Source organism: Schistocerca piceifrons, chromosome 10 (assembly GCF_021461385.2).
Source record: "Schistocerca piceifrons isolate TAMUIC-IGC-003096 chromosome 10, iqSchPice1.1, whole genome shotgun sequence".
In the NCBI taxonomy this organism is placed as follows: Eukaryota; Metazoa; Arthropoda; class Insecta; order Orthoptera; family Acrididae; genus Schistocerca; species Schistocerca piceifrons.
In genome coordinates, this window is record NC_060147.1 from 137,870,563 (window position 1) to 137,883,236 (window position 12,674).

Below are 12,674 nucleotides of genomic sequence, written 5' to 3' on the forward strand. Positions count from 1 at the left end.
GTGTGTGTGTGTGTGTTTTTGTGTGTGTGTGTGTGTGTTTTTGTGTGTGTGTGTGTGTGTTTTTGTGTGTGTGTGTGTGTGTTTTTGTGTGTGTGTGTGTGTGTTTTTGTGTGTGTGTGTGTGTGTTTTTGTGTGTGTGTGTGTGTGTTTTTGTGTGTGTGTGTGTGTTGTTGTGTGTGTGTGTGTTGTTGTGTGTGTGTGTGTTGTTGTGTTTGTGTGTTGTTTGTGTTTGTGTGTTGTTTGTGTTTGTGTGTTGTTTGTGTGTGTTTGTGTGTTGTTTGTGTGTGTTTGTGTGTTGTTTGTGTGTGTTTGTGTGTGTTTGTGTGTGTTTGTGTGTGTTTGTGTGTGTTTGTGTGTGTTTGTGTGTGTTTGTGTGTGTTTGTGTGTGTTTGTGTGTGTTTGTGTGTGTTTGTGTGTGTTTGTGTGTGTTTGTGTTTGTGTGTGTGTTTGTGTTTGTTTGTGTGTTTGTGTGTGTTTGTGTTTGTTTGTGTGTTTGTGTGTGTTTGTGTGTGTGTGTGTGTTTGTGTGTGTGTGTGTGTGTTTGTGTGTGTGTGTGTGTGTTTGTGTGTGTGTGTGTGTGTGTTTGTGTGTGTGTGTGTGTGTTTGTGTGTGTGTGTGTGTTTTTGTGTGTGTGTGTGTGTTTTTGTGTGTGTGTGTGTGTTTTTGTGTGTGTGTGTGTGTTTTTGTGTGTGTGTGTGTGTTTTTGTGTGTGTGTGTGTGTTTTTGTGTGTGTGTGTGTGTTTTTGTGTGTGTGTGTGTGTTTTTGTGTGTGTGTGTGTGTTTTTGTGTGTGTGTGTGTGTTTTTGTGTGTGTGTGTGTGTTTTTGTGTGTGTGTGTGTGTTTTTGTGTGTGTGTGTGTGTTTTTGTGTGTGTGTGTGTGTTTTTGTGTGTGTGTGTGTGTTTTTGTGTGTGTGTGTGTGTTTTTGTGTGTGTGTGTGTGTTTTTGTGTGTGTGTGTGTGTTTTTGTGTGTGTGTGTGTGTTTTTGTGTGTGTGTGTGTGTTTTTGTGTGTGTGTGTGTTTTTGTGTGTGTGTGTGTGTTTTTGTGTGTGTGTGTGTGTTTTTGTGTGTGTGTGTGTGTTTTTGTGTGTGTGTGTGTGTTTTTGTGTGTGTGTGTTTTTGTGTGTGTGTGTTTTTGTGTTTGTGTGTTTTTGTGTGTGTGTGTGTGTTTTTGTGTTTGTGTGTGTGTTTTTGTGTGTGTGTGTGTGTTTTTGTGTTTGTGTGTTTTTGTGTTTGTGTGTGTGTTTGTGTGTGTCCGTTTGTCCTTAGGATAATTTAGGTTATGTAGTGTGTAAGCTTACGGACTGACGACCTTAGCAGTTAAGTCCCATAAGATTTCACACACATTCGAACATTTCTTGAACGCACACTCCGAGCTGTGCGACACGTTGCGTTGTCCTGCTGGTAGATGGCATCGTGCCGAGGAAAAAATTAACTGCGTGTAGGGCTGGACGTGGTCCATAAGGATAGATGCATGCTTGTGTCGGTTCACTGTGCCTTCGAGAATGACAAGATCATCCAGCGAACGGCACGAAAACATTCCCCAGGCCGTAACGCTCCCTCGTCCGGCCAGGACGTTTACGACCTGCCGGCAGGGAGTTGGCTTTCAGACGTTCCAAGCCGACGGAGCATAAAGCGCCATTCATGTGCAAACGCCTCGTGTCGGTACCCACTGCACGCCCAGCCCCAGCCGCAGCCGCAGCACCGCGGCGCTAACTCCAGCTCTCGTCGCCGATGAACGGCAGTCGGCACGGGTGCCTGCTGCGGCGGCACACAGCCAGCAGCGTTCGCCGAACTGTCCTCGAGGAGACACTGTTGGGAGCCCCCTCGGTTCACCTGGGCGGTCACTTGTTAAACAGCTGCCCGTCTGTTCGCCCGCGCACATCTCCACAGCCGTCGTCCAGCCCTGTCTGTCGCCTGTGGACCGCGGTGCTCCACAGCCGCCTCGTGCGCCGGTTTTGGGTAGCGCCATTTTGCCATGCGCTGTATACTTGAACCACGACGGCACGTGGACAGGCTACGTAGTTAGCCGCTTCGGAAATGCTTCCACTTTCCGCACGAAAGCAAGTGATCGTGCCCTTTTGGGCGCGAGACAAACTGCTCCGTCTGCGCATTACAACGACTGCATTTTTTCCCGCGTCCCCCCCCCCCCCCACCTCCCTCCACTGCTAATGCTGCCACATGACGTCTGCGAGTGGTTGTTCCAAGTTGACGTCAAACATGGGGGTAGGAGGGCCGCATACATTGTGACTGGGCCGTTTTTTAATAAATAAATTCCAGCCCACACGAACGTATGGGTGCTTTTTTCGCAAAATTAACGAAAAAAGATTTCATGACCTAATTGTAGTCTGAAAACCAAATTAAAACGAAAAAAAACCAGGGCTGAAATACCATCAGCAACTTGTCTAATAGAGATCTGGCAATCGTTCGAAATCACTTGTTTCCCTTCTTCCACGGTTTCGTCGTCAAATGGTGTGCTGGGACGACGAGGGCTCCCTCCATCTTCAGCGACTTTCCGGCCTCCTTCGAAACGCGTATACCTCTCGTAAACCCTCGTTTAGTCATAAGAGTGTCACCAAAAGCAATATTTACCGTTTCTAATACTTTGCTGCGCTTCATTCCTGTCTGATACCAATATGTAATGCTAATAATCTCTCCCACATTTACACAAAATTATCACCGATACTACCAACACACATCTAACCATTCTGGCAGCTCGAAACATACTAAACATCCGATAACGCTAACTCTGTACACACACATTTTCCAGACATACTTACCTACGCAAGAACTAAAAATCACGCAAATCAATCTAATACAACATGCGAAATAACAAAATTCGGTTTACTTTTTGAACACACACTTGCATTTCAATGTCTAAATTTCAGGGCTAACTTTTGGCCAATAAAATAGCATGGAAGCTAAGAGTCTCAAAAATGGCAGTGGATTAAAGAACTTGCAGAATTTCATATATTTTATGGTCATTAATGTAATTGTTTTTCATTATTATTACATTAAAAATGTTTATATACGGGTATATTAGACTGGTGCGAAACTTCGTGTCGTTTTCCTTTTGCGTGTTGGTATGCCGATTGTTATGCGTTTTCTTATCCACTCTCATTTTTATTTGTAGTTCACTCTTGCTACTTGACTTTAAATATTGTCATGTCATTTGGAGCTACTGAGTGGAGCTGTCAACGCTACAAAATGAACTGCCAAGTGGAGAAATCGGAACATTTCCTACATATTCGTCTGTTTTGAGTTCAATAGAGGGGTGACAGCAGCGGAGGCAGCGAGAAACATTTGCACGGTATGAGGGGATAACGGAAGTGTAGAGACGAAGCCAAGAAAATAGGTTTCTCGTTTTAAGGAGGATGGTTTGGACGTAATTGACTTTCAACGTTCAGGAGGCCTACGGCGTTCGAAGATCATCGTTTAAACGTTTTAATCGACAATGTCTCAAGTCAATGAACCCGAGAACTGGCAAATATGATGAACTGCGCGCTCTTTCCGCCATCGTCCGACATTTACATGCAGTGGGGAAAGTTCAAAAACGGGGTTTTATGGATACCGCATGCTCTTAGTCACGAAAATCAGCGTGTGGCCGTATGTGCATATCTGCTTACTCATCAATTGGCTCGTGAACAATACCGACCATTACCATCCCGTAGCGTTAGTGGTGACGAGAAATGGTGTATTTATGCTAACACAAGAAAGAGAAAGGAAAGAAATGGTTGAGCCCAAACAAAGCAGCAACTCCCCGCACGAAGATCTGCTCACATGCACAAAAGATCATGTTATACATCGGGTGCAAAAGTGACGGTATGGTGTACTCGAATTGCTTCCGCGAGTTGTGATCATCACTACTGAGGTTTATTGTCAACAACTGAGACGTTCTGCAGGCGCAGTCCGAGAACAGCGACCAGGAAGACTGCGTGAGGTGAGGTGATGCAACTCCACGGTAACGCCCGCTCGCATTCTGCTAGACTGACGAAAAACGCTACACAGGTTTACACCTTTTCCGCTCTGTGTCGAACAGCCTTCAAGGAACTTTATTTCCAGACGAAAATGCGCTCCGAACCTGGCTCGACGAGTTCTTCGCCTCAAAACCACGTGATTTCTACACTCGCGGAATCGAACATTTACCCCAGCTTTAGCAGACCGCTATGAATAGTGAACTATATATCACTGATGACTGAAGCCTCTATTATGTGTATCTGTTGTGTTTACTGAACTTGGAAGAACGCTTCGAACTTACGCACCAACCCAGTATTTGATCGTTATCAAAATTGTGCTCTCTGTAGCACATTCAAAATCATGTTGGAGGCTATTTTTGTGAGAAAGGGCGGGTGAAGGGTTTTGGGTGGGGAGCTAGGAGTGGGGGGAGGTGAAGACAGCTACAGAAACACAATACAGTTTTCCGTGACCACCTCCAGAAACGAGAGCTCAGTCCGCCTGATGCATTCTCTGAGCTGTTCCAGTCTTCATGGCAGTGGAAGTACATAAAAGCGGTCCTTAATATACCCCCAGAGGAAAAAGTCCCCAGGTCAGGTGACCGGTGGGCGGAGGGAGGGGGAGGACAGGGAGAACCTCTGGAGGCGCGTCACGTGCCCCACTGCGCCCTGTCCCCTGTCCAGCGATGCTGGAGTTCATGATTTGGGCGTCTCGATGCTCCAGTGAGGGGGTGTGCCGTCTTGTCGGAAGATGAAATTCTCGGAATCAACAGTCAGTTGTGGAAAAAACTCAGACTTCAAAATTTCGAAATAGGAGGTAACAGTTGCAGTGATAAGAAAAACGGCCCTTACAGCTTCGACTGTGAAATTGCACAGAAAACATTAACTTCCGGCGAATTTCGTTCACTCGTAACAATTCGTCAGGATTTTCAATCCGTGCACCACAATTTCGTGAGGATTTTCAGTTCATGCGCTAGAAAATGGAGTGCCATGTGGAGAATTCATGAGTAGAATGAGATTTTCACTCTGCAGTGGAGTGTGCGCTGATATGAAACTGCCTGGCAGATTAAAACTGTTAGGAGACGAGGTACCGGCAGAAGTAAAGCTGTGAGGACGGGGCGTGATTCGTGCTTGGGTAGCTCCGATGGTAGAGCACTTGCCCGCGAAAGGCAAAGGTCCCGGCACACACTTTTAATCTGCCAGGAAGTTTCAAGTCATGAGTACTTTCAGTGTCCCAAACTCTGACATACTGGCTATCAACCTTTCCAGATAAATTGAAGATTGCTTCGTCGCTGAACATCAGATTGTAGGCGGAATGTTCATCCTCGAGTGCCTTCTGAATTTCGCAGCGAAGTTTTAGGCGCCGGCTTTTATTTGTTCCACGAGCTACAGACGTTACGGTTGGAAATGTAACCGCCTCCGCAAAATCTCCCGTACGCTTTGCTGCGGTGTTCAAAGTTTGTGGCATGCACTGGCCGTTGATTAATTTGGACTGCGTACGAAATTTTCTCTCGCATTCTCCCCGATTGAACCTGGCACACTTTGTCGACCGGTATTTTCAGTTTACAGACGCACCCAGTGTTCCAAAATTGTCGACACGAACGCACGATGCTCTGTTTACATTGCTGTTCTTTTCCGTAACCCCTTCTGAATGCACGCTGCGCTGTTGTAACACACATGTCGCATGGTCGCATGTAAAAAAATAAAAAAAATAAAAAAAATAAAAAAAATTACTTGTCGCCATTTCGTCAACTAGGGGACTCGACGCAATCTCAGCGAGTTCCCAGTTCTGTTTAACACGTATCAAATATAGTGGCCCTGTATCACAGACGCAGGCAATGGTTTGAAAATGAAAGTACTCGTTCGCAACTAGTTAGCGCTAAAGGTAATGTGCAACTGTGCCAGAAAACTAAATAAATAATAAAATTACAATTAAATCAATACAATTAGCTGCTGAAGGGTGTTGATATACATCAACTGGGACAGTTGAAAATGTGTGCCCCGACCGGGACTCGAACCCGGGATCTCCTACTTACATGGCAGACGCTTTATCCAATTTTTGTTTTCAATATTGTGCGTTGCGTTTGATCTGAGCGGACGTTGCAAGACATGCGTTCAAGTTGATCGTTCATTCCTTTACTCGATTTTTTATTACAGACAGCCCTGTGGCCGAACACGGAGTATTTTGTTCGCTTTCGTTGTTTGATCTGCTCGGGGCGGACGTCGTAAGACACGCGTTTAAGTTCGTTGTTGATCGATTAACTCAGAGGGCAGCTAACCGTCTGACCGAACACACTGAGCTACCGTGCCGGCTCCATCTGAGCCACCGAGGGCACAGAGGATAGCGCGGCTGCAGGGATTTATTAGTCCACACACTACATTCGTAGTGCCCCTGCCATTATACCCATTACACGCGGCAGACAATCCACCGAGTACCGTAAGAGTTCAGGAAAATCGTATGCATCCGCACTGAAGGAGGTCATGAGCCGGTTAGCCTTAAACGATATGATGGCATCTGTTCTTTCGGACATGTCCGAAAGAACAGTTGCCATCTTCATACCTTCAAATAAATAATACAGGAAATGTATTCGCAATTGTCAATACGAACATGACGAGGGAGATATACAATAAAAAGAATATATCCATACAGGCAAAGATAAGCCACTACAAGGCAACGGTGAGGAATGCAGTATTATATGCTGGTGAGACGATAACACTAGGAAGATATGGGGTAGAACAACTAGAGAAAGAAGAGAGCAATCAGACTCAAAAGGGCAAGGTTTGCTGGACATGTAGTTAGGATGAGTATGGACAGAATGACGAAGAGAGTGTGGGAAACAGGGAGGAAAAGGGGAAAGAGAGGACCCAAGTGGGTTGTTGAACTTCTGAAGGACTGGTTGGAATTGGGGATCAAGGTCGAAGGAAAGGAAAATTGGAGGAACAAATATACACCGACCAATATGCCGGAGATCAATGACAGTGAAGAATACAGGAAAAGAATAGCGTCACCAGAAGAGCCGACAGGAGAAACGGAAACTGAAGATCTCGGTAGAAGAGCGGGAGAGAAGAAGAGAGAATGAAGAGGTTCTGGGAGTAGAGGAGAATACAGTCCACGAAGGGGCTACCTGTGGTCCTACAGAGGCCGTAACGGAAGAAGAAGAAGAACCGTCAGCTGTAGAATGGAATGACAATAAAAAATTCGTGCCCGACCGGGACTCAAACCCGACTTTCTCGCTTTGGGCGAGGAGTCGCACATTAACTGCTCTGGCTCTCCCTGCAGGACTCGCGGGCAGACCCAAACTTCCACACGTCGTGGGTTCTGTGTCACGACCGGTATTCGTACACACATTACGTGATTCCCGTACAGGGGAGGAAAGTCGCTGCCTGACACATACGATATCACAGTTCCTGTTTTGCAAGTTGCATGCGTGCATCTCCGAAGTACATTACATCGTTTTTCTTAACAACACAGGCACTGTAATATCGTAAATAAATGAGTTGCTGGTTTCCTATGCCAGCGAGTGTTGAAATTGTAAAAGTATTGGGTTTGGCATAGTCAGCAGGTGCGGTCACCCTGCGAAAGAATGTACCACTGCCTGAATGGGACGTTTGCTGTGGGCGGGGCTCACGCAAGTGAATAAAAAGTATCGCGTTTTAAAACGTAGCTGCCGACTTACAGAATTCTCCGCCGTGTTGAGAGTGGGTAGTAAACATCACAGCAACGCACCCTCGGCCACTCACCTCGAAGCGGGCCTTCATGCCGGACTGCGCACAGCGAGTGTTCCCGACCTGCCACACCTTCCACGACTGAGCGGCCGCCGAAGCTCACTCGTAGGTTTTGGCGCTAATCCATCTTTGCACTTGACGTCATAGGCGGGAGGCGCGCAGTGGGGGGGACCCTGGCCTTGGAACCGGCCGCTGCTCATCCACGGTCAGGATTGCACCTCGGGGCCCTCAGCGTTGCGTCACCCAGACCGCACACTGCCGACTCACGCGCAACGAGTCGACCGAGTGGAACGGCGCTAGGTGATTAATCACTGAAGCGGGCGTGGGACTGCGGCTGGTCATAAACTTGTAGCAGTAAGAAATACCAACAACCGTACTTCCGTTTATAAAATACTTTAATTACACGACCAGTTTCGACAGTGGATTATTGTCATGAATGCTGATATGCAACCGGCGGTGCTTCAGGACAGGCACCGCGGTGCTCTCCACTCATCTGGCAATGTTTGTTAACAAAAGTATGCGATGGATTGCAGAGCACCGTCAACGTTGCGATGTTAATGCCCTTTATTACTTGATGACGAGTTTCGAGTCTAAACTCATTATCAAATAATCCTGCAAGCTATGCAACAACACACATTGCGACACACACATGGCTCTTCATTCACAGTATTGAAGTATCTTCCTGCCGATATTCAGTGCTGTTGTATCCCACTGGGAGACGTAAGTGTGGGCTTCGGCCTTCCTCCGTGCCGCCCTGCGACGCCAGCCTCGCGCTGGGCACCGCTTCAGACAGCGACGCGCCGACACGTGCGGAAAGACGGCGCCAGCCAGGAAGTCCGTGTGAGGTATAAAGCGGGTTGCTGGTGTCACACTGGCACCACAGTTCTACCCAGCGCCACTGTGAGAAGGTCGTCACAGCTCTCTCACCCGCGACACCCAACGTCGAAATCACGCGATTTTCTTACGGCAAAAACATTTCACACACACCGCCGCTCGAAATCGACACGAAAAGGCCTCAGAGGGTGGGATAAAGAGCGCCGACAAAAGCACTCCGACACTGGTTCCCACACATTTCGCAGGTCGAAAACGACAGTTTGTAGTGCGATGAGCGACGGAACACATTCTCCACGTGCTTCCACCCTGTTGACACCTCCGGCCGTTCCGACCCTTCTCTGAGAATACTGCGGGGTTGCAGCGCCATTGAACGTGGTCATACCCTTTTGCAGGCACCGCAACCGCAATTTTCACTCTCGTGCACAGGTTGGACTCTCTAGGGACCGTTCAAAAGCATTAGACGAAATTTCGGCGTGACCCCAAGTATCAAAGGGTACTTACAATGTTTCAACGCTCGTGTTTCCTGACCTATGGCATGATCACACACTGCCTATCTAACCCATCCCCCCTGTGGGTCCGGGGGTTAGAATAGGTCTGAGGTATTCCTGCCTGTCGTAAGAGGCGACTAAAAGGAGTCCCTCCCCCTCAAGGGGGTAGTTAGTGCCTGCGTCCGGAGACAGACGGTTCCACGACCTCTATTTGCGGTCATTTTGGTTTTTCACTTCTTCTCGTTTCTTCCTTCCTTTGGTTGGTTCCTTTCTTTGTTCTTCTCCATCTCATTGTCTTCCTTACTCTTTCCCTTGCCTTCTTCTCCTTCCCTTGCCTTCTTCTCCTTCCCTTGCCTTCTTCTCCTTCCCTTGCCTTCTTCTCCTTCCCTTGCCTTCTTCTCCTTCCCTTGCCTTCTTCTCCTTCCCTTGCCTTCTTCTCCTTCCCTTGCCTTCTTCTCCTTCCCTTGCCTTCTTCTCCTTCCCTTGCCTTCTTCTCCTTCCCTTGCCTTCTTCTCCTTGGCTTGCCTTCTTCTCCTTGGCTTGCCTTCTTCTCCTTGCCTTGCCTTCTTCTCCTTGCCTTGCCTTCTTCTCCTTGCCTTGCCTTCTTCTCCTTGCCTTGCCTTCTTCTCCTTGCCTTGCCTTCTTCTCCTTGCCTTGCCTTCTTCTCCTTGCCTTGCCTTCTTCTCCTTGCCTTGCCTTCTTCTCCTTGCCTTGCCTTCTTCTCCTTGCCTTGCCTTCTTCTCCTTGCCTTGCCTTCTTCTCCTCGGCGTTTGAGACAGTCTGTCCTCTCTCTCTTCTTGCTTCCTCCCTGTGCGCGCCTGAAGGCCGACCCACGCGTTCGCACGCGTAGCTGGTGACGGGGTAACGCGTAATTCCCCGCCCTGGGTAGACAAGTAAGGCACGCACGTACCCCCTGGTAAAGGCCAGGCCCAGGGAGGCGTGATTGCCTGAGCTTGATACCTTCTGACCATGCCGATTGGTCCCTCCGTCTGTTTCTCAGGAGGTGTGACCTGAGGTGTAAACATACACCTAAGGCGGGAGTGCCTTCTGAGAGGGTCCCCACAAGGAAGGAGCGCGCCATCGGAGACGCTGGCAATCATGGGGGATTCCTCCGCAATGGATTTCTCTTCTTCTCTCTCGACTCCTGCCCACAAACGGAAACTTGACCAGCCACCAGTGACAAAAGTACTACCGCCCGCCCCACAGTTCCTCGTCGTTTCTCGATCTGAGGACGGAAAGAATTTTTCCTCTGTCAACCCTTTCGTTATCCAGAAGGGCGTAGATGCCATAGCTGTTAAGTCTTGTACCAGGTTGCGTAATGGTACCTTGTTACTAGAAACTGAGAGCGCCTTTCAGGCACAGAAACTGCTTCGAGCCACACTCCTGTACACGTTCCCTGTCCGGGTGGAGGCTCACTGAACTTTGAATTCGTCTCGTGGTGTGGTCTATACTAGATCACTCGACGGATCGACTGACGAGGAGATTCAGTCTTTCCTCGCTGATCAGGGCGTGACGGCTGTCCATAGGGTCATGAAAAAGGTTAACAATGACCTTGTACCGACCCGGACACTTCTCTTGACTTTTGATAGTGTTCAGCTGCCATCGCGCATCAAAGCGGGCTACGAGGTTATTTCTGTTCGCCCCTATGTCCCGACACCTACGCGCTGCTACCAGTGTCAGCGTTTTAATCACACTCGCCAGTCCTGTTCCAATGCAGCTAAATGTGTCACTTGTGGCAGGGATGCCCATGAGGGTGACTGTCCACCTCCGTCTCCTCGTTGTGTGAACTGTCAGGGTGACCATGCAGCGTCCTCCCGCGACTGTCCCATCTACAAGGAAGAACGCTGTATCCAAGAAATTCGGGTCGAAGAGAGAGTGTCCACCTCGGCTGCTCGCAAGCTATTGGCTAGTAGGAAACCCACGCTGCTCCCAGCGGGGAAATACAGTACTGTCCTCGCCTCGCCTCTCCTCGGACTACCAGGGAGGTGGCGACGCAGACATGCGATCTGACCTTCAGCACCACGGTCGTCCGTTCGGCCAGTGCTAAGATCGCGCGGTCGACGTCTCCTCTTCCTCCCATCCCCCCACAGACACAAGCCACTTCATCAGCTTCTGCTAAGACGAAGACCCAGAAGTCAGATGCACGGGCCTTCAAGAAGGAACCGTCCTGTGCAGACTTCCTACGTACCTCGACCTCCCAGCCATCGACCAGTACTTCCACCAAACGACCTTCCAAGAAGGCTCATAGGAAGCACAGTTCTCCTCCGCCACGGCGCATTTCTTCTCCTGCGGCACCCAGCGGTTGCCGCCCCAGGCCGTCATCCGTTTCGCCTGGCCGCACCGCTGGTAGCCGAACATCTGGCCGTTCACCGGCGGAGGAAGCTCCTCCTCCCGGCCATCTTACCAAGATGGCCGATGAACCTATAGAACCAATGGACGATGACTGTCCGCCTACTGATAGCGGTGGCAGTGCTCGCTCGAAGCCAGGCCCTCGGCGGCCTTCGAGGTGACACCTTCTTTCATCTTCCTTTTCTTCTTACGATGGCACTTATTCACTGGAATATTCGCAACATTCGCTCCAACCGAGAGGACTTGAAGTTGCTGCTCCGCTTGCACCGTCTGCTCGTCGTAGCCCTCCAGGAAACGAAGCTACGTCCATGCGATGAAATTGCCTTGGCACACTACACCTCTGTGCGTTTTGACCTACCCCCTGTGGTAGGTATTCCGGCTCATGGAGGGGTTATGTTGCTGGTCCGGGATGATATTTACTACGATCCCATCACATTGCACACCAACCTGCGCCGGCTATCTGGCACTAAGGTCCACTCACCAGTTTCTGGCTTGACGGTCGCGAATGACGTCCTTGTGGCCCCTGAGGAGGTCTCCAATGCCTTCGGCCGCTTTTTCGCAGGGGTTTCGAGCTCCGCTCATTACCACACTGCCTTCCTCCCCCGAAAACAGGCAGAGGAGGCTAGGCCACCTAACTTCCGCTCCTCGAATCGTGAAAGTTATAATGCGCCTTTCACCATGCGGGAACTCGAAAATGCACTTGCCCGGTCACGGTCCTCCGCTCCAGGGCCTGATTCTATTCATATTCAGATGCTGAAGAACCTTTCTCCTGCGGGTAAAGGTTTCCTTCTTCGTGCTTATAATCGCATCTGGATTGAGGGACATGTTCCCGCATGCTGGCGCGAGTCTATTGTTGTCCCTATTCCTAAGCCGGGGAAAGACAAGCACTTGCCTTCCAACTATCGACCCATCTCGCTTACCAGCTGTGTCTGTAAGGTGATGGAGCGAAAGGTTAACTCTCGTTTGGTTTGGCTGCTCGGATCTCGACGCCTACTTACCAATGTACAATGTGGATTTCGTAGGCGCCGCTCTGCTGTTGACCATCTGGTTACCTTGTCGAGCCTCATTATGAATAACTTCTTGCGGAAGCGCCCGGCCGCGGCTGTGTTCTTTGATTTGGAGAAGGCTTACGACACCTGTTGGAGGGCGGGCATTCTCCGCACCATGCATACATGGGGCCTTCGCGGTCGCCTCCCTCTGTTTATTCGTTCCTTTTTAATGTATCGATAGTTCAGAGTACGTGTGGGTTCTGTCCTGTCAGACACCTTTCGCCAGGAGAATGGGGTGCCACAAGGCTCCGTTTTGAGCGTCGCTCTCTTCGCCATA

At 49.3% G+C, this 12,674-nt stretch overlaps 1 protein-coding gene across 1 annotated transcript in view; it reads right to left on the minus strand.

Moving 5' to 3' along the window:
* The window catches only part of LOC124718869 (UDP-glucosyltransferase 2-like), a 95,512-nt gene extending 87,748 nt beyond the window's left edge, over nucleotides 1-7,764 (minus strand). Inside the window, exon 1 of the mRNA XM_047244502.1 lies at nucleotides 7,693-7,764. Coding sequence (XP_047100458.1) covers nucleotides 7,693-7,710 — 18 coding nt within the window. The 5' untranslated portion in view covers nucleotides 7,711-7,764. The remainder of the gene's footprint in view (nucleotides 1-7,692) is intronic.
* Nucleotides 7,765-12,674: the final 4,910 nt, after the last annotated feature.